At 39.8% G+C, this 19032-nt stretch overlaps 1 protein-coding gene across 1 annotated transcript in view; it reads left to right on the top strand.

Annotated features, from left to right (window-relative positions):
• The window catches only part of SLC6A5 (solute carrier family 6 member 5), a 50036-nt gene extending 36787 nt beyond the window's left edge, over positions 1 to 13249 (top strand). Inside the window, exons 14-16 of the mRNA XM_073350653.2 lie at positions 7119 to 7219; positions 10465 to 10632; positions 13094 to 13249. Of these exons, the coding sequence (XP_073206754.1) occupies positions 7119 to 7219; positions 10465 to 10632; positions 13094 to 13249 (425 nt within the window). The remainder of the gene's footprint in view (positions 1 to 7118; positions 7220 to 10464; positions 10633 to 13093) is intronic.
• Positions 13250 to 19032: the final 5783 nt, after the last annotated feature.

Below are 19032 nucleotides of genomic sequence, written 5' to 3'. Positions count from 1 at the left end.
TTGTAGCAGCAGAGGGAGCGCTAGTGCATCCTGAGCTACAGGTGGCATTTCGGTGTTCTTAGCCCCATATTGTGTACACTTGATCATAGCAGGTCTGCAACAACACTGCAGTAAAAGCACGCGTGGGATGCTGACACCTTGTCTACACTAGTGCTCTCCTGGTTGCTGTGCCAGAGTTAGCAATAGTGGGTGGGAGGAAAAGGCTTGTGTATTTCTAAGGCTCCACTTGGACCATGGGCAAGTCATTTAGGTCCACGTTTTCAATAGAGGCCTTTAATTTTCGGATGTTGCAATTTTGGGATGCCCAGCTTTAAGCTCCTAAAGTTTTAGACATCTCAATACCTTGCCAAGAGCAGTATCCACACCACTCATGATTTGCATGGTTTTTAGGTGCTCAGCATTTTCTTCACTTTCTGTTCATGACTCTGATCTTGCATCTGGCTCCACAATGGGGCCTCTATGTGTTCTCATGGAAACCTAAGTGGGCTCTACGCAGGCAAATCTGACCGTGTGGGGTTGGTTGCCGAATCAAGCCCCGTATGGATGTCTGCAGACAGTGATGGGCCAACAGATGTGGGGTACTGTCACAGAGTGCAAGGAGTGAACAGGTGAGATGACAGTCTGAACGCCTTGGATGCTAATTAATTCCCACAGAGGAAGCTGATTGGGGTGATTAAATAATCAGGCTGATGGGCTGGGTGCGATAAAGATTCAATTAGCCCATCAGCCCAAGTCTGATAAAGAGTCAAAGGACGGAAGTGGGGAAGAAAAAGTGGAACAGGGCTATCTGAGCTCAGTCACACAGAGACCCAAGGTCCTGAGAGGGCCAAATCACTGTAGATGTTGTGAATAGATGGTTGCACTGGGACTATAGTAGTACTAGAGGAGGGAAGTTGAAATAAAGTCACTGAATGCACACGTAATGGAGTTGGTGCAGTTTTTGTGGGGAAGAAGACAGGAGCAGATGCACTTCCTGTTACACATGGGGGCTTGTCTGGGATCATGATGTCCCCATTGGTGGTGACAGAGGACCAGATGGGGGACGTTTGTGCCAAGAATTAGAATTCTGGCAATGGAGCAGACCTTACAATGGTTGGTGGAGCAACAAAAAGAGATGCAGAAGGCTATGCATTCATTCCAGAAATTCTACAAGTGGAATGACAGTCGCTCCTTGCATGGCAGGTTGAGCAGCGGAATAGCCTGCAAGAGTTCATAAAGTAACAGGCGCAAGGGCAGCAGAACTGATATACGGTCTGGTGAGTCCTGTGGCAGGGAACAGCAGCTGGACGTGGGGTAAGCCTGTGTAAGATGGGCCCAGCAGAATACCGCAATGTATTTTTACTAACTTTTGAGAGGGTAGCAATGGGAGCTGGATGGGATAAGGGATTGCGGGCCCTCTGCGTGGCACCCTATTTGTCCAGGGAAGGCAGCCTATATGGCCCTGAGCAAGGAACAGGTTTTGATCTATGATAGGATAAAAGCAGCCAACCTGGACAGGGTTGACCTTTTTGGTTGAAAAATACCTCCAAAATTTTGGGCCACTAGATGGACTGAAGGTGTGTGCAACTCAAGACAGTCATGCAAAAATGATCAGACTGGGCAACATATATCGGCTAAGTACGCACATCTGAAGTGCGGGGGAAATAAGGCATGATGATATTGGAACGATTTCTGCAGAGCCTCCCTGACAGCGCGCACATTTGGGTCTGGAGGTACCAGCCAACAACCCTGGAGGAAGCGGTAAGCTTGCAGAAGAGCTTGTGGATGCAGACTTTCCCAGGAAAGAATTCCAGACATTTCAGGGACTGGACTCGGAAAGAAAGGGGGCAATTTGGCCATACCCAGGACGATTGAAAGGGAAAAGGAGGAGACGAGGGGAACTCCTTTGGGTAGCTGGGGAATGGTTTGCTTCCAGTGTGGGCAGCTGGGAGATATGAAATGGGGCTGCCCGGTTATGGAATGTGGGCTCTCAAGATTTTGTGGGTGGTCTAAAATGATTGGAGATGGGCAGACAAAAGAAAATGCCTGCCATCCCTGTAAAAGTGGGGAGGAGGTATCAGGGGCTGGTGGATACTGTCTCAGGATGCACACTCATCTGGAGGGATTTGGTGGAGTTGCTGCAGTTTCTGCAGGAATGAAGATGGGTGGAGAGGTACACCCTGTTACAGGTACCAATGAGCACTGGCTCAATCTGGCACCTGGACTCCAAACTGCTAAGCCAAAAGCATTTACAATTGTCATTTTGCTCGTGATTTTGAAGCATTTGTACTAACATACTTATAGCATAGATAAGCACTTATGCAAAGGAGACCTAGGTTTTATAGGATCTTAGTTTAGAATAATTAGAAATGGAAAAGATCTATTAGGTCAAATCTACTTCTCCTGACCCTCCTCTTAGTACAATATTGATATTGTAGTTGTTGTTGTTGTTGTTGTTGTTAATAATAAATGACATTCTGACATACAATATAGCAAATATTAGCTTCTGAAATTAGTCAAGAGTCAAAGCTAAGAGACCCTGGCTTTCATTAGCACTAAAAATAAATGGCCCTTTACCTCTTACATTTTCTTGGCATTATTATTTATGCAGGGCATTATCACGACACTAATTTAACCATACATTCCTTTATTAAATCCAAAGGCTGAATAATATTTATACTATTGCTCTAAACATGTCTTTAAAAGCCTAAATATTAAGCAATTTACTACTACCAAACAGTAACAAAATATTTATAAGCATTTGATCAAAATACTTACAAACGGGCTAACCCCAGTTGTGCTTAGACCCATATTGGTCAGTTCCAACACGGTCAGGCAGGTATTAGCAAGGAACCCTTTTAAAAAGTTTACTTTTTTATACCTTTTTAACCAAGTGATGTCTTTGCCAGATTGGACCTTAGCTAAGGCCAGATTGAAGGAGTCTTTTATATAGCCAATTGTGTACTTCACCTGGTATCCAAATAACTGTTTTCTATTTCTATTACTTTAGCTCAAACCTTAAATGAGATCACACTGGTATTTTGAAGGGTCATTATAAGTTTAACACAACAGTTCTTCTTTCTCATGATCTTACTCTTTTTGGTCATACGTTTTGGGCTTATTGCTCATGCTAATATCCCAATTCAATTTAAAATCATAGTTCACTCCTATCTATATTTCTACACGTTTATTCCCTCAGCTAGTCTCCTTGACTTCAGTGAGGCTGGTTTTATATGGACTCCTCACAGGAGTAGGGTGCAGTGTCCATGATTTGCACTGGCAGAGATGGGAACAACATCTTCATTTGTGCATTTATTCTAACAGCGCTTTAAATTGGCATGATGTATTTTTGAACTCCAGACAATTGCTTGCTTTACACTTCAGTGACACCTTTCTCCATAACTTGTACTCTTCATACCAAGCAGGTTGGCATTGCACCAAGCAGGAGCTTTTGATGATGAAATAAATCTGTCTTCAGCTCTTGTTACACGATCTGCTTGCTGAACTCAGAGATTTTTAAATTAAAAAAAGAAAGCCATGCTTGGTTATTTCCTTGCAATCACTTGTTTTTCATTAGTACTTGTGCAACATAATCCAATCAAAGCCTTGCATTCCATGTGCCCTGCACAGACATTTATTCTCCACTTGTTTAGATTATGGATGCATGATTGGTAAGGAGCAGTTTAAGGCTTCACTCGTTAATTGAATCATCTGCATAATCCCCATCAGTGTATTTTGGAACACACAAAGATGCCAGAGCTGGGTGAAATACTGCACAAACTATGTGCTTGAAGTTTTAAATGAATTCTTTTGATGCTCTTTGTCTTTGTTTCTTGGCGAGAGCATGGCAAAGGAGTTTATTCTGTGAAATGTTCATCAACACAACTGCCTCAGGATATTTGTAGAAAGTAAATTTTGATTTGTAATTGTGAACATTTCTATCTGAGCATCTCATACTCATTAATGGATTTTATCGTTACAATACTCCTGTGTGTAAGGAAATAGCCACAATTTAGGGTTGGGGAATTGAGGCATGGGGTAGGTTGTGACTTGCTCAAGGTCACACAAGAAGTGTGTGGTTGAGCTGGGAACTGAGCCCTTGTCTCCTGAGTCCCAGTCCAGTGCCCAGTTCCTAGAATATCCTGCCTCTTTTTATGGGGAAACTTGATACTAATATATATGATCATCCGATCAAGGAAGAGAAACATACTATGTGATCTGTAAAAAGAAAAGGAGTACTTGTGGCACCTTAGAGACTAACCAATTTATTTGAGCATGAGCTTTGAAATTGGTTAGTCTCTAAGGTGCCACAAGTACTCCTTTTCTTTTTGCGAATACAGACTAACACGGCTGTTACTCTGAAATATGTGATCTGTGTGTCCAGTGTACTGTGCTTGACTTCTGAATTGCTAGTATCGAATGCTTGAAGCAATATTTGCAGCAGTGTGTTTCTGAGTGATCCAGAGGCTGAAGTAAGATTTATGGAAGGGCTTCAAACATATTTGTTGAGGCTGGGGACACAGGCAGTTTTGAAAAGAGAAAGGGGCTAAAATGAATATCTGAACTGATTGCTGCAAATGGTTCACTGAGCTCTACTAGACTGGCAACTAGATATTAATATAAAACAATGAGGGCCAAATACACTTTTACATAAGTACAGCTCCCACTCATGGTCCCCATTCAGCAAGATATATAAGCAAGTGAATAGTCCCTGTGCCTACTATGAAAGTAAGATTATATACCTACTTTTGTGGTTCTGCAGTACTGTAAGAGAAGCACTGGAGAAGTTACACTGAAATGGTGAACTAAAATTGCTCCTAATAACGGTAGAAACAAAATGAAGAGAAATGAAGAACGGAAGTGATCAAGTGAGAGGGGAGCATTAACCATCAGGAACTATGGAAAGGAGAGCGCTCATTTTTCTTGCTTTCATAGTCCAAGGGAAATCAGACAAACTTTCTATACTTTCATCCTTTGTAAATTTGTGTTTTTCTCTAAATATAACTTTTCTTCAATACCATTTTTATCCTCTTCTTCACTCCTCCCTTTTTATGTTACCATGAGTGGGGTTTTAGCTCTTTTCATATCTAATGCTCAAGTCCTGAAAGAAGTAGTGCCAGAAGGCACCTATGTCACTATCATTCATAAGAGAGAGTACCAGAGATACCAGACATTCTGGCTCCATCCCCCTCTCCACATCGTGCACATTGTATTAACTGCTGTAGGAGTACAAGTAAGGAGGAATGTTAAGTTTATACAATTTAAATGGGAGAGGCCCTTTATTCTGCTTCATCAAATGAAATAAGCCAAATGTGAAATACGCATCATAGCAGAGAACTTAGCCTCGGCCTCAAAATTTTTCACTTCTTGTCACTCGGAAAAGGACAAAAAGTGGCACATTTAATTCTGTTTTGCAGTGGGGTGTGTTTTTATTCTTTTTGGATGAATAATTAATAGATGGGGCAACGCTTTAACGAGATGCGGGTTTCTAGTAGAAAACATCTGTTACTGAGCACAGGCAATCTGCTCAGTGGTAAACAGGTGTGCTGAATGGTAGTGACAAGTCACTGAGTGCCAGATCCTCAGCTGGCGTAAATTGGGTTAGCACCACTGAGCAGAAGCCTGGAAATGAGAGTTATGCCAGTTTACCACAGTAGAGGATCTTGCTCAATACAAATTAGACACAAAGCACTTTACTGCGTATAGAGAACTGGTGTAACAAATGAGGAGAACCGGCTGCTTTAGGATGCAGATTGTCATTTACTTCAGATCAGTGGAGCGATGACAATTTACATTAGCTGAGGATATGCCCTATGGTTTTAACATAGTCTGTCTGATTCTGATCTCACTTTCCACAGTGTAAATCAATACTAATTACATTGAAGACAATCTATTAACACCAGTGTGTGGGTATAGATTTATGGAGATTTGGTCAACCTTTAGCTTGACTGGCTGGTATCCATCCCTGGCCCTCAAAGGTTCTGGAACTCATGTTGCTTATTGAAAGAAATGATCAATATATCGTCAGTTTGCCTCCAAAAATGAATAGACTCCTTGCCTGAGTACCAGTTATGGGAGGACTATATGGCCAGTTCTGTTGACTGCTAGGGGCATCACAGAATTGTTTCTGTTATCTATCCTGGCACTTCTTAGTTCTGAACTCTGACTTCTGCAGAAGAAACATTTGAACCACACAGGTTTCCAGTCTAAACAAATCAAATTAAAATGTAGTGGGTTAATATCAAATCATCATATTAATTAGACAATTAGTGGGTCTGTATTGATATTTCAAGACATTTGAGGTAAAGGGTCAATCCACTGACAACATCTCAACCATCTTATAAAAGTCCCAACTCAAATGTAATTAAAAAATGCAAAACTAGCAAAAAGTTGAAACTGAAATCAAAGGAAAACATCAATCATGTATTCACTAAGCCATGCACATAAAGGAACAGTTCCTGTTTTCAGACAGATGCTTATAAATTTCTCTTATATTTTGGTACTCAGTGGCTCAACTTTGAACAGCCTTTTTAACAAACAATGTTTGCATGAAAGGTCACACTTGAACTCAGTCAGGGCAAAAATCTTTGCCTCCAAAAAAAAAAAAATCACAATTTTGGCTTTCCCTTTTTATATACAGGCCTGTCTGCCCCACAAGCACAACATGCAATCTGAATCAGGGCCCCTGTATGCAGAGTGTTTGAGATCATGGTGTAAATTAAGTTTTGGTTTTTTTTTTTTTTACAGTTGTCAAGTGGTGGATGAGTCAATTGACAAAGGTCATCTTCAATGGGGTGGAAGGACAAATAAATATAGAAATTTCAGATAGATCTGCAGCTGGCCAACAAAAGGGTTTTTGTGTCATTATATTAATAATGATTTTTGAAACATACTGTATGTTTAATCTGTATGTACAATTTCAATTTGTTGTAATTTTTAGGGAGTAAATAACTTATTAGAATTGTGTTCTACACAATATTCGCCCATTATACTGTATGGTTAGAACATCTATTGAAATTTTGAATTGACAAATCAGAGAGTTTGTTACTATAATTAGACACAAAGGAGATCACAATAGTTGTTTTGCAGACTGCAGCCAGTCACTCACCTCTAACTGTATTTGCATTTGTTGTTTACAGGCTTGCAAAGATTTTGTGAAGATATAGAGATGATGATTGGATTTCAGCCAAGTAAATTCTGGAGAGTCTGTTGGGCATTTGTGACCCCGACTATTTTAACTGTAAGGCAAAGAATTTTCTGAATGTCTCCTGCTCAGTCAGATTTTTTTTGTTTATAAAACCAACTCTTTCCCAAAGACAATAATTATATCTCAAAAATATATACCCAGCAATCGTGTATGTAGTGTGCGTGTGTGTGTGTGTGCATTATATAATATATATAAATATAAAAAACAATACATACATACCTATATACAGTGATGAGCTGCCAAAATCTTAACAATGGGTTCCCTCCTCACCCCACGAGGGGCTCGTTGCCCACCCCCGCCTCCCGGGACTCCTGCTCCATCCACCCCCCTCCCCTGTCCCATGGCTGCCCCCAGAACCGGGCAGGACGGTCTCGTATGCCATCATAGTTGGCGCCACCCCACCCCTAAGAGCCAAAGGTACCTGCCAGGGGGCGAGGTTGGGAGTCCCGGAGGTGCTTACCTGGAGCAGCTCCCAGGAGGCATCCAGCAGGTCCCTCTGGCTCCTAGGGGCGGGGGAGCATAGCTGGGGGGGGAGTGGCCACTCGCCCATTAATCACATCAAAACTGGCGCCTTGGGTGCCGACTCCCTTGGGTGCTCTGGGGCTGGAGCACCCACGGGGAAAATTGATGGGTGCAGAGCACCCACTGGCAGCTCCCCACCCTGCGCCTGGCCCCAGATCACCTCTGCTCTGCCTCCGCCTCCTCCCCTAAAAGCACCGCCCCGCTCTGCTTTTCCGTGCCCCCCCCTCCCGTGGCTTCCCACGAATCAGCTGTTCGGCAGGAAGCCGGGGCAGGCTGAGAAGCAGGCAGTGGCTTCCCGCTCAGGCCCAGGGAGGCGGAGGTGAGCTGGGGCAGGGAGTGGTTCCCCTGCACGCCCCTCCACCCCGGGATACCTGCTGCGGCGCAGGTGGCCCTGCTCGCATGCCCCCCGCCCCTGCTCACCTGCGCATCCCTGGGCCTGAGCGGGAAGCCGCTGCCTGCTTCTCAGCCTGCCCCAGCTTCCCGCGTGAACAGCTGATTCGCGGGAAGCCTAGGGGGGGAGAGGAGGCGGAGGCAGAGCGGAGGTGGGCTGGGGATGGGGTGGGGAGCTGCTGGTTGGTGCTCTGCACCCACCAAATTTTCCCCTTGGGTGCTCCAAGGCTGGAGCACCCGTGGAGGTGGCACCTAAGGCGCCATTTTTGCCCGGTTACATTTAGAAGCTCTTTTACAACTGGTTGTCCCTCGCGGAATAACCAGTTCTAAAAGGGCTTCTAAATTTAACAACCGGTTCTAGCGAACCAGTGCGAACCGGCTCCAGTTCACCTCTGCCTATATACATATATATTTATCTATATGATTCTACAGTGTTCTCACACACTGACTTCTAGAGGAATTTTGGGTGTGTTAGGACTCGAGCTGATCCTGTAAGTCCAGATTCAGCAAAGCACTTAATCACATGCATAATACCCATGGAAATAGATATTAAATGTGTAAAAGCTAAGCACATGCTTAAGTGCTTTATTTATTTCAATTTTTAAAATACCTCCATAGGCACCCATCCAATGCTATGCTGAATAGGGATGGACTTAAGCTTGAGTTTAAAGTTAAGCACTTAGTTAAGTGAATTACTCAATTGGGGCCTCAGTGTGTGATCCAGTTCTCCTGTGGTGGTAGTGGGAGTGTGCACATCTTTCTCTAGGAGTGATAGTGGGGCATAACTATTTCTTACCTAGTGTTAGGATTGGTTTCTCTTTGCACTTAGCGGGACCAATAACAAATGCTCTGTTCTACTTGAAGCTATGTCATTGTGCCAAACAAATTCCGTTCTAGTGAAGTTTGCTTTTCTGCATGCTGGTTCTGACCTGCACAGCCACCATACAGAGCACCATAAACTGAGAGTAGACTTTGTTTCTTTATCTTTCTAACACTGGAGCAAAAGAAGGTTAGCTACTTAGTTATTAAAAGCAATGCTTCACAGTGCCAGTAAGTGGCACTGTATGCTAGTAGTTTGGTTGTGATGTCTCTAATGAAACTTAAGTTGATATTTTGGGGGGCAAAATCCATATATTTTTTCTGCTGCTGTCAAGGGCAGTGTGGAAATTGGATTATCTTGTATGGCGGTCATTTTTTAATAGGAATATATAAGAAAATTATATTTAGTTTTATAACTCCATAGCAAAAATATGGATGATATTACTAATTCCCTTTTATTCTTTACTATAATTTTAGATTTGCATTTGATTAAAAAATTACACAAAGGCTCTAAATTTTAAAATCAGTAAAGCAATGTTTTTCATTGGCTAGAGTCAAAATAGGGGATCCATGTGCTTGTGTAGCCTGGGATCTGAATCCCTAGCACACCTCATTCCCTTTTGAATTTGGCCATAGTGTTGTATTTTCTTTACATCTGGTAAGCATTGGCACTGGAATGAGAGAACCTGTCTGTGATTCTAAAATTTCTGGCTTACTGCTGAGCTAAACCAAGATTGAAGAATGGACAGCAGTCAAGGACCAGGATCAGGAATTGAATCTTGGTCTCCCTTATGGTCTCTTACCACACATTGGAAGAAAACCATGAGGCCACCTCAAGCTCATATGTTTTGACTGAGCTACAAGAATGGCAAAATAGAACGTCTAGAGATAAATTTATAGTAGTAAATGATTTTATATTAATCAGTCATGCTACAATCATTATGCAATAGAAAAAGAGCACAGAAAACAAAGCAGTATCTCTTCCTACTGTGGTCTTCTGTAATACTAATATTTGATGTATCTGAATGTTTTAAGATTAGAGTTTAAATTACTTCATGTCTCCAGAAATAAAACTGACCATTTTTATATGCTCCTTCACATAGCTATATTGCTATAAATCTTCTGTGTGCAATTATTGTGCACATAGGCACAGTTACTGAATTATGTACAAATGTAAGCAGATGTATTGCTATTTATACCGTAAGTGAAATGGAGTAACTTAACATAATTATATTAGGAAACACTGCCAATGGACTGTGTTATAAAGCTTATTACCTAGGGACAAGATTCTAATCTTAATTCTGAAGATGTAAACCTAAGGTAAATCCATTGATTTCAATGGAATTATGCTGGCTTTACACTGGTGAAACTGAGATCAGAATGTGGTCCTAAACTTCCAGAAGCATTATTGATTATCACATAGTTTCTCTCTGTCTCATATATATAGAGTCTGCACACATCTCTGATTATACTCCTTTACTGAAAGTGTGCATGTAAATCATAGTGTGTGTGTTGCTTATTAAAATATATTTTCTTTTTGTTTTCAGTTTATTCTTTGCTTCAGTTTTTACCAGTGGGAACCAATGACCTATGGAGCTTACCATTATCCAGGCTGGTCAATGGTGCTTGGGTGGCTGATGCTGGCCTGCTCTGTTGTTTGGATCCCTATTATGTTTGTGATAAAAATGCACCTAGCCCCCGGCAAATTTATTGAGGTAATTCTTGAACATCCCACCCTCTTAAAAATGTAGTCACAGAAGATTTTTTTCTGTAATTTACACTGATTCAGGTGTTGGGAATTGTTGACTATTTGTTAGAAAACTTTTTTTATTGCAGTATGAAGTGCAGGTGCTCAGTTGGTTGAAATGCACACCTACTGCTCCCCTATTCCTCAATAAAATGCTACTAAAATGCTACATAGGCTTGATCCTGTGAGGACTGAAAGAGCTCAGACCCTCAGAGGATTAGGCCCTAAAATGTTGCCAGTTGTAGTTGACTTACTTGTTGGTCTTTCTGCTGTTTGGTTGGTCTCAGATCTGCCTCTTGTGGAAGCGGAATGGAACTAGAAAGCAGCAGGTACTAGGGAGCCATAAGGAGTTTAAGGCACTAGAAAGTTTCAGATACTAGAAGGCATCAGGTTAGACTGCTCTATAGAGAATCATGCAACAGGAAGCATCAGTCCTTAGAAGACATCAGACACTAGGTATTATCCAGACATATCACCCTGGATGTCCTGCTCGCAGTTCAAGCTACATATGGTGAAAATGAACTCATCTTTCCACTCAAACTTTTTTGCTTCCTCCTTGCGTTGAAAACACCCTAACCCTCCCTGTCACACAGACTTATGACTGCTGTGTTTTGGGGTGTTTTTCAGGGTGCTGCTGATTCTCCTTCTCTTAAATTCAACTCTTCCCTACAGCACCTCTGGTTAATATGCTTGGACCTTCCCTGGCTGCCTCCCATCTTGGTTTCCACAACCTCCCCTTCACTTGCATTCCAATTTCCCATCTTGCTTGCCTCTAATCCTTTCACAACTATATGGCTAAAACCATGTCCCATGCTAACTACTTTGACTGTATCGCCCCTTCACAGGCTTTCTCCCACCATTTGAATCAGTTCAGTGCTCTCATCCTCACCCTTGACTCTCACTCTGCCCTGACCTATGAACCTGCATTCATTTCACGCCACTCCCTTCTTTTCATGTTGCCTCTCCCCTGATCTCCTCTCCCTCTCCTCTTCATGCATTCTTCCACACTACCCCCTATTGCCCTATTCTCCCTCCTTATTCTAATGCAACAGGGACCCACACACTCCTCCTTCCAAAGCTGTCTTTGCAGCTGACCTCTGCAAAACCCACAGAGAGAGAGAGGGGCTGTGGAAAGCAGGAAAAAAAATAGAAACGTCCTCTTGTTCCTTCCATGTGTCAGACCATCCATGCCACAGGGCAAGGACCACATCATCCCCTGTTTTGTACAGAACGAAGGTGCTTGATGTTCCGTGCTGGAAAACCCATCAGGCTATAGAATGCATCTGGCACTAGACAGCCATATGGCTTGTCGGACTGTAGAGGGCACTGGAGTGCATCAGGCTAGAAAGAACATAGCACGTAACAAGTGAAACAAAGAAGTTAAATTTACTCGTTTGCCTGTGTCCAACTCTGATCTAGTATCAGAGCTGTGGGCCTAAGTTGGAAAAGAGCAGTACGCAAACTGGTGCTCCTTTTTACAAGGCCATGACCCAGTTTCCCTCACTGAGATTTAGCACTCTACTTCTGGCTTCCTAATTTATCCAGTTGGCACTGGAATTATTTATTGCCTGATAGAGCAGGGCACGCTCCCTAGTGTCCTTTAACCAGAGCACCTAAGGAAATGCAAAAAGTCCTATCTTGCATGAAAGGAGGAAAGGGTTTAGCTGGTTATTTCAGCTTTAACGCAGTATTTCCTGAACCATTCAGTCTGTTGCATAAATTTATTATGGTTGATTTGGGAGGTAAAGGTTGCAAACTGGTAATTAAGCAGAGATTAAAATAACTGATATAGAGACTAGATTCACTTTAATAGGTAATAAACATATAATTGTTCCCTCTTAAACCATCAGAAATACGGTTTCTTTCCTTTTTTATATATAAATGCTCCAACCAAATTATATCTTCAATAAAGAGATCAGCGGAAAGATTAGCAAGATATTCATTGTTGGTAATTTTGCCAGGTTAATCTACTATTTTTTTTTGGCCACAGAGAGAAATGATGTATTTTGTCATCAGCTAATTAAAATCTTCGCTCACTCATAGCAATGTATTACTTTTTGGTCATTTGTATACTTTTGGGAAATATGCTAAGCAAAAATCCAATTATTTTGATACAGCTACCCACTGCTTAGACGATTGGGCTAAGTAATTGAGCTCGTTCGTTAGTGAGTGAGTTTAGCAATCTGTGGGAGTGGTTCTGAGTTCCCTTCATATGGCATGGGGGGAGAATATATAATTAAAATCTGAGCATTTTATCTATTAATCTTGCAAATTGGTGTAAAGCAAACACTGAGCAGCAGAGCATTTTAATATCCCCTTGCAGGATATTGTCAATAATTTCAGATCAACCTAACCTAGTTTCCTCCATTGAATTGTAATTCTGCTTTATAATTTTAAGAGATTTTTTTTTTCTCTCCTACGCTGTGCAGAGGCTCAAGCTGGTCTGCTCTCCACAGCCTGACTGGGGCCCATTTTTGGCTAAACACCGTGGTGAACGTTACAAGAATATGATTGATCCACTGGGAACTTCCTCCCTCGGACTTAAACTGCCAGTGAAAGATTTAGAATTGGGAACCCAGTGCTAGTAATTCCTATACTGGTGGCAATAATATGTACAGCCTTTTACATTTTTCTTTTATTAGTTTCCCATTGTCTCCTTTGTTCTTTTTCACAAAGTGGTTGCTTAGAAAGTAGGACTTATTGTTGCATGCTGTAATGAAGAACTAGATGGCCACTTGAAGTATTGGGGTGTGGTTTTTTTCTTTTGTTTTTTTTTTAGTGGTGCCCATGACTTCTTATTTCCACTGTGAAATAGCAACATGACGTCATGCAACTGGTCAAACTTCTTTTTTCTTTTTTTTTCTTTTTTTGGATGGTCATGCACAGCCCAACAGGAATGATTGCTGAGTTTAACCATTTAGATAGGGAAATGGTTCCTGCCGATTTAGGGCCAATTCTGCTCTGTTGCAACCCCTTTGACGTGGGACTGAGAATTCCTTACCAGTGTAACTCAAAGGAGAGTTTGACCATTGGGAGGGCGTGGGAGGGACTGAGTGGATAATGTGGCCCGTTTGGCCAGATTCTGACCTCTGTAATACTGATGCAAATCCAGAGTGACACCACTGGCCCTGATGGAGTCACTCCAAATTTACACTGATAGCAGAATGTGGCCTGCAGAGTCTGCAAACAATCCTTCTATTAAATAAGTACTGATTATATTGAAGCCTTTCTGACTCAATCAAGGAGTTAACCTTTAAACATTATGCACTGGTATCTGATGCATGACATCAAAAAAGGAAGAGCTTAATGAGCCATTCAACACTTTTGAGGGGAAAAATACAAGCACATGTAAAATGTATTTGAGATCAGGACTAAAGTTGTATTTGAGTCTGAAAGCTGGTTTGAAATAGTGCCATAATGAGGCAGATGGGCACCACTATTTTAATTAATTTCATGCATTTCCATTAATAATTTGATATGTCTTTTTCATTAAAAATGCCAGTTACACTGAGCATCTAAACCTCCACTTCATTGGCAAACTGCACACATAAGTACAAACCCAGTTTTATTCACTTCATCCAAGTATTCTGAACTATCTTTGCTATCTTCACTTTTGTTTAAAATCTCCCGTAAAGAAGCCATCATATAATTTGTGCCTAATTTTATATTTTTACAGTAGAAGATGTATTCTAGTTTCCACATGACAACAGTTATTAGAATTTAGCTGTGCTGTTCAACTTTGTGATTCCCCTATTTGTTCTCTTATAAACTTCTTTATATAACTTGTAGCTATATTCTTCTCTTTCAGCCAAAGGGGAAATAACTGAACCCCCTATTTCTGTCTCTCTCTATAGTGTGTGTATGTATATATAGTAAGTAAATTCTTCAAGACAATATCCTCTTATAACAATCTGAGCTGTGCATAGTTTGCTTTTCTTAATTTTTTACTGTCAACCTTTTCATTAAAAACAATTAAATACAAATAAATTAAAGTGATAAGATTGGATAGACAAAATTATAAGGAAGAGAATGAATAGTTTAATAGATAGTAGTTTTAACATTGCATTGCAGTAGTACATTCTCTCACTGCATTTTAGAAATCCAATATATGTATGGCAATATGAGTATTAGTCTTAAATATTTCTGCTACCTAATGGGCAGAGTAAAAACAGAGTTTTTTAAGAGTACCTTTAATGAACTAAATATAAATTACCCCAATTTATTGTAAAGTGCACTATAAAGAGGGAGAAAAATATGTCTTCAGTAAATTGGCAAAACTGCAACCTTTATTATGCTGTTGTATTCTATACATACATATGAGATTTTTTAAGAGTGATCAGTGTTCATGTAGTGTGTACTAGTGATGTTTTATGTCCCTATTAATATCTTATCAACCAGTGTATAGATATGGTGAGTTTAGAATAGTGTAGCCTGGGGTTTTTCCCCACTATTGTAGTAACTAATCTAAATGTAATTTCCTTTCGGGGGACTGTTTATATCATGTTCTTTTTTTGTGTTCACATTACAGGGTCTCAGGTAAATCTTCAGTTAAAATGTGTCTGTAGATGTGATGTTTTCATCCAGTTGAAGAAAACAAAAACTAGACCTTAATGTAACATTTTCAAAATAATTAATTTATTTTGTATGTAGATGTTTAAAAAAAATCATTTTGCTGAACTTTCTCTTTCGTGGGGCAAATAGTGTTGCCAGTTATTGACACTGCTAGGGATATTCAATTCTCAGGCAGTACACATGAAGCACAATCAAATATTTGTCGTTAAATGAAGTTGGAATAGATTTTGAAGCTTTGGCCCCTAAATCTGTATTATACTTTTTTCAGTTTGGTGTCTTTACTTCTTCCCCTATTATACAGGGCATTAAGATTGTGACCCTTCCACAAGCATCTCTGCCTTAAAACTGCACCAACTTGATTTGGCTTTGCCAGCTGATTCAACAGAGAGCTGCTATTCTAACTTGTTCTTGGTTTTATTTCCCTATGTGAGCAATGTTTGAGGAGCTACCCCTTTCTTGGCATAATGAAATTTCATAAATACATGATGTTAAAATTAGCCCCTTCAAGCCTCTCTGGCTGGGGAAAAAAGAAAACAGTCTCACATTAAATGAATTACCAGCTGTCTTCCCAACAAGTAGGGCGAAGAAGGGAGCCTAAATCAATCAGCGCCATCTATTGGGAATGGTGTGTTTTCACTAGGATGAATAATTCTTGGCCTCTTTTTTTACCTTTACTGGCTAAAACGTGAGCTTGATTTTTTTTGGAGCCCAACCCAATTTATACTAATTACTGCGGTTGTGATTTTTTTTTTTAAAAAAATATGATCAGTGTTGCCATATTTGTGAGGAAATGGTGAGTTCGCCTGATAGCTGTGAATTCTTTTCACTTGCTGGCTTGTTTTTCAAAAGACACATTTGTTTGAACTGGGATTAACTAACTCTGTAAACTGCAACTGGTAACTTCCAGTGTGTGAGGATATCGCTTACTTCCTGTTTTAAAAGTGTAAAGATAAATCATTTGAAGGGACACTGTTAGGTTAACAATAAAATAAATAAATATAAATAAAACATTGCTAACTGTGTCATTAGTTAGGCTACTAAAAGGGGGAGGATATGAAAAATGTAATTTTTCATGATTTATGTCGTTGTACTGTGTGTGGTGTGTTTTTTTTTTTTTTTGCACTTCACTCAGACTTTGGTCCTGATCCCACTGAAGTCAATGGCACAGAATCAGGCTTTCAGCTGAAACACTGAAAATAGACAAGTTGGTATTTTTGTTTCTAGTCAGTTTCTGGTTTTCATGTGCCACTGTTTGGCTTGCAAAAACTGCAGGGGAAATTTTAAATAAAAAAAGGGAAAAAAAAAGAAAAGAAAAGAAACCCGTTTTCAGTTTAACTAAAAAAGTGGAAATACTTCTGTTATGTTTTTAAAAAAGTTTTAAATTTGTTTACCAAAACTAAAAGTTGAGATTAAATTACCCAGAAGTGTCCCTTTAAATGAAAAGTAATGTTACAGTTGGGGAAAGCACTTTATCATTGTCTAGTAAAGTTTGCACATACGGCATTTTCTAAACATGCAAGTATTTCAGTAACTGATTAAATATCAAAATATTTTAAAGTGAGGGGAAAAAGCCATATTTACATAAAGGTGACCTATTTACATGCAGGTCTATCAGTCTTGTAAGGAAAAAATAATCAAAACTGATGAGGATTGCCTCTATTGCAATTTTTTAAAAATGAGATTGAATTTTTGGACAAGCTGAGATGCACTCTTATATGCATTAAAATGATACTTAATGCAAATCTTTGCCATTTTCAAATTCTTTCGGGTCTTCCTAGTGTTTTTAAAGTGCAAGCAATGTACAAAATCTGTGTTTCAGTTAGACACAGCAGCACATTGTTTCCAAAAGAAGGGTTTAACAAAATGACCTTTAATTGAAAAAGACTTGGAATGTCTTTATACTAATGTTTCATTTGGGTCAAGTTATCCTTTTGTTAGGTTCTGCTCCATTGATTGTATAGATGTGCCTCAGCGCAGAAGATCATCGCATCCCATTTATTGTGGTTTCCTCTTGCCATTTCCAATTCATTTGTTTTATCACTGACCCTTTATTTGAATACACACAGTTATGTGGCTTATCTCTTGCTTGCTGTATTTTAACGGTTGCTTTTTCATGCAGACATTGATTTTTCTCTTATTTTGCATCTTTCTCTATTTTACAATCTCAATTTAAGAAAGACTGTTGTGGACTGTTGTTTTTCAGTTGCAGGCTGCATGGCTTTGGCATGCAATGCTCATGGGTATGAAGTGTTTTAGCTAGGTTTCCTCAAAGCTGCCACTAGGTCTGGTGGGTTTATGAGATGCTTGTTTCTTAGCTTGTAGTTCAACTTCCTGTAAATAATGTACTGTATTTGTGAAATGGCTGGAGCTTAGTATTCCAGGGGACTGACGCCATAGACTCAGAGGGAGAAAACCGTTTATGGTTTCTGACTTTGTCACTTTCAGGCAGCCTATAACTAAAGAGAGACCGCTTTCTTGATGGGTTTAATTTAAAATGTGAGAGCTGGGCTGGACCTTATGGCTTGCATTATTATGATTTGCCCATCACGTTTTAAATACATCTTCAGGTAACCATTTGCCTTATAGGTGTATTTCATTGTTAGAAATATAATTAATGTTGACTAGAATATGTTATTGTCTGTAACCTATAGTATGTAGTGTACCTTGTGGGGCAGATCCTTAGCTGGGAAAAGTTGTCACAGCTCCATTGCAGTCAATAAGAGTTATGACAGTTTACACCAGATGAGGATCTGCGCCTGTGTCTTTTTGGCACTTTATTGTGGACCTATCACTGAATAGGTTAATTCTTAATTACTTGCGTAATGTCATATACTTACAGGCATTCTATAGGGGTACTGCTGCCTATGGATAAAGATATGTACCCTAATCAGGTTGTTGTATTTTTTCATTAGCTATACATGGAGAAAATATATTATGTTACAAAAGATGCATTATATATATCTTATATCGTGCATATTATATGCTGTACATTATTCATTTAAGAAGTCATTATTCTTGAGGCCCTACCTCAGATTTTGTATTTATGTGTACAAATGCAATTTATTGTATTATATATTTGCCTATTATATTCTGATGTTATAAATTAGAATTTATCCTATAATGTATGGGTTCTAAAAACACTAAATAAATGTCCAGTGTTTAAAAGAAAGAATTGTTAGTGTTATGTCTACTGAAAATAACCCCCTCCACCACAAACATCATTCTTATTTAACACACCGCCTTAAGGTATCTGCAGAATTGATCTGTTTGATTGTTAGAAACCTTGAGCAGCAACTGAAAACAGCTCTCCTGGGAAAGAGAGATATTGCACAGCTGCAGAAACAAATATCAATTAAATGGTTAGATTCTTAACTATTAAAAGACTCTGTAGCTTGTTGAATAATTAATTACTCATATAAGGACGAACTGGATTTGTTTAAATCCTTTTATTGCATCAAATCAATCATGCCAAAGATTTCTGAACCATGAAAAACAGAGGGTGCAAAGAGATTGATACTGAGAGATGGAGAGGAAAAGAGAGAGTAGAGTTTAATTGTAGAAGTGGAAGCTCCATGCTGGCTTTTTACACCATTTGTGTCTTTTGTTTTAAAATGTAAACCTGAGCTTTTCCAGTCCGGCTATTGCAATGTAAAGGTAGAAACATATAGTAATAAAAATACTGTAATGGACTCCCATTTACCAGCACTGTACTATTAAGATTATACCAATCCATTTTCACTAACAGTGGGGGAAAAATGCTTTTGACAAGCCATCCCCAAATACAAAGTTGCAATTA

This window comes from Lepidochelys kempii, chromosome 6 (genome assembly GCF_965140285.1).
Source record: "Lepidochelys kempii isolate rLepKem1 chromosome 6, rLepKem1.hap1, whole genome shotgun sequence".
NCBI classification, from domain to species: Eukaryota; Metazoa; Chordata; order Testudines; family Cheloniidae; genus Lepidochelys; species Lepidochelys kempii.
This window is presented reverse-complemented; position numbering and strand designations above follow the sequence as displayed.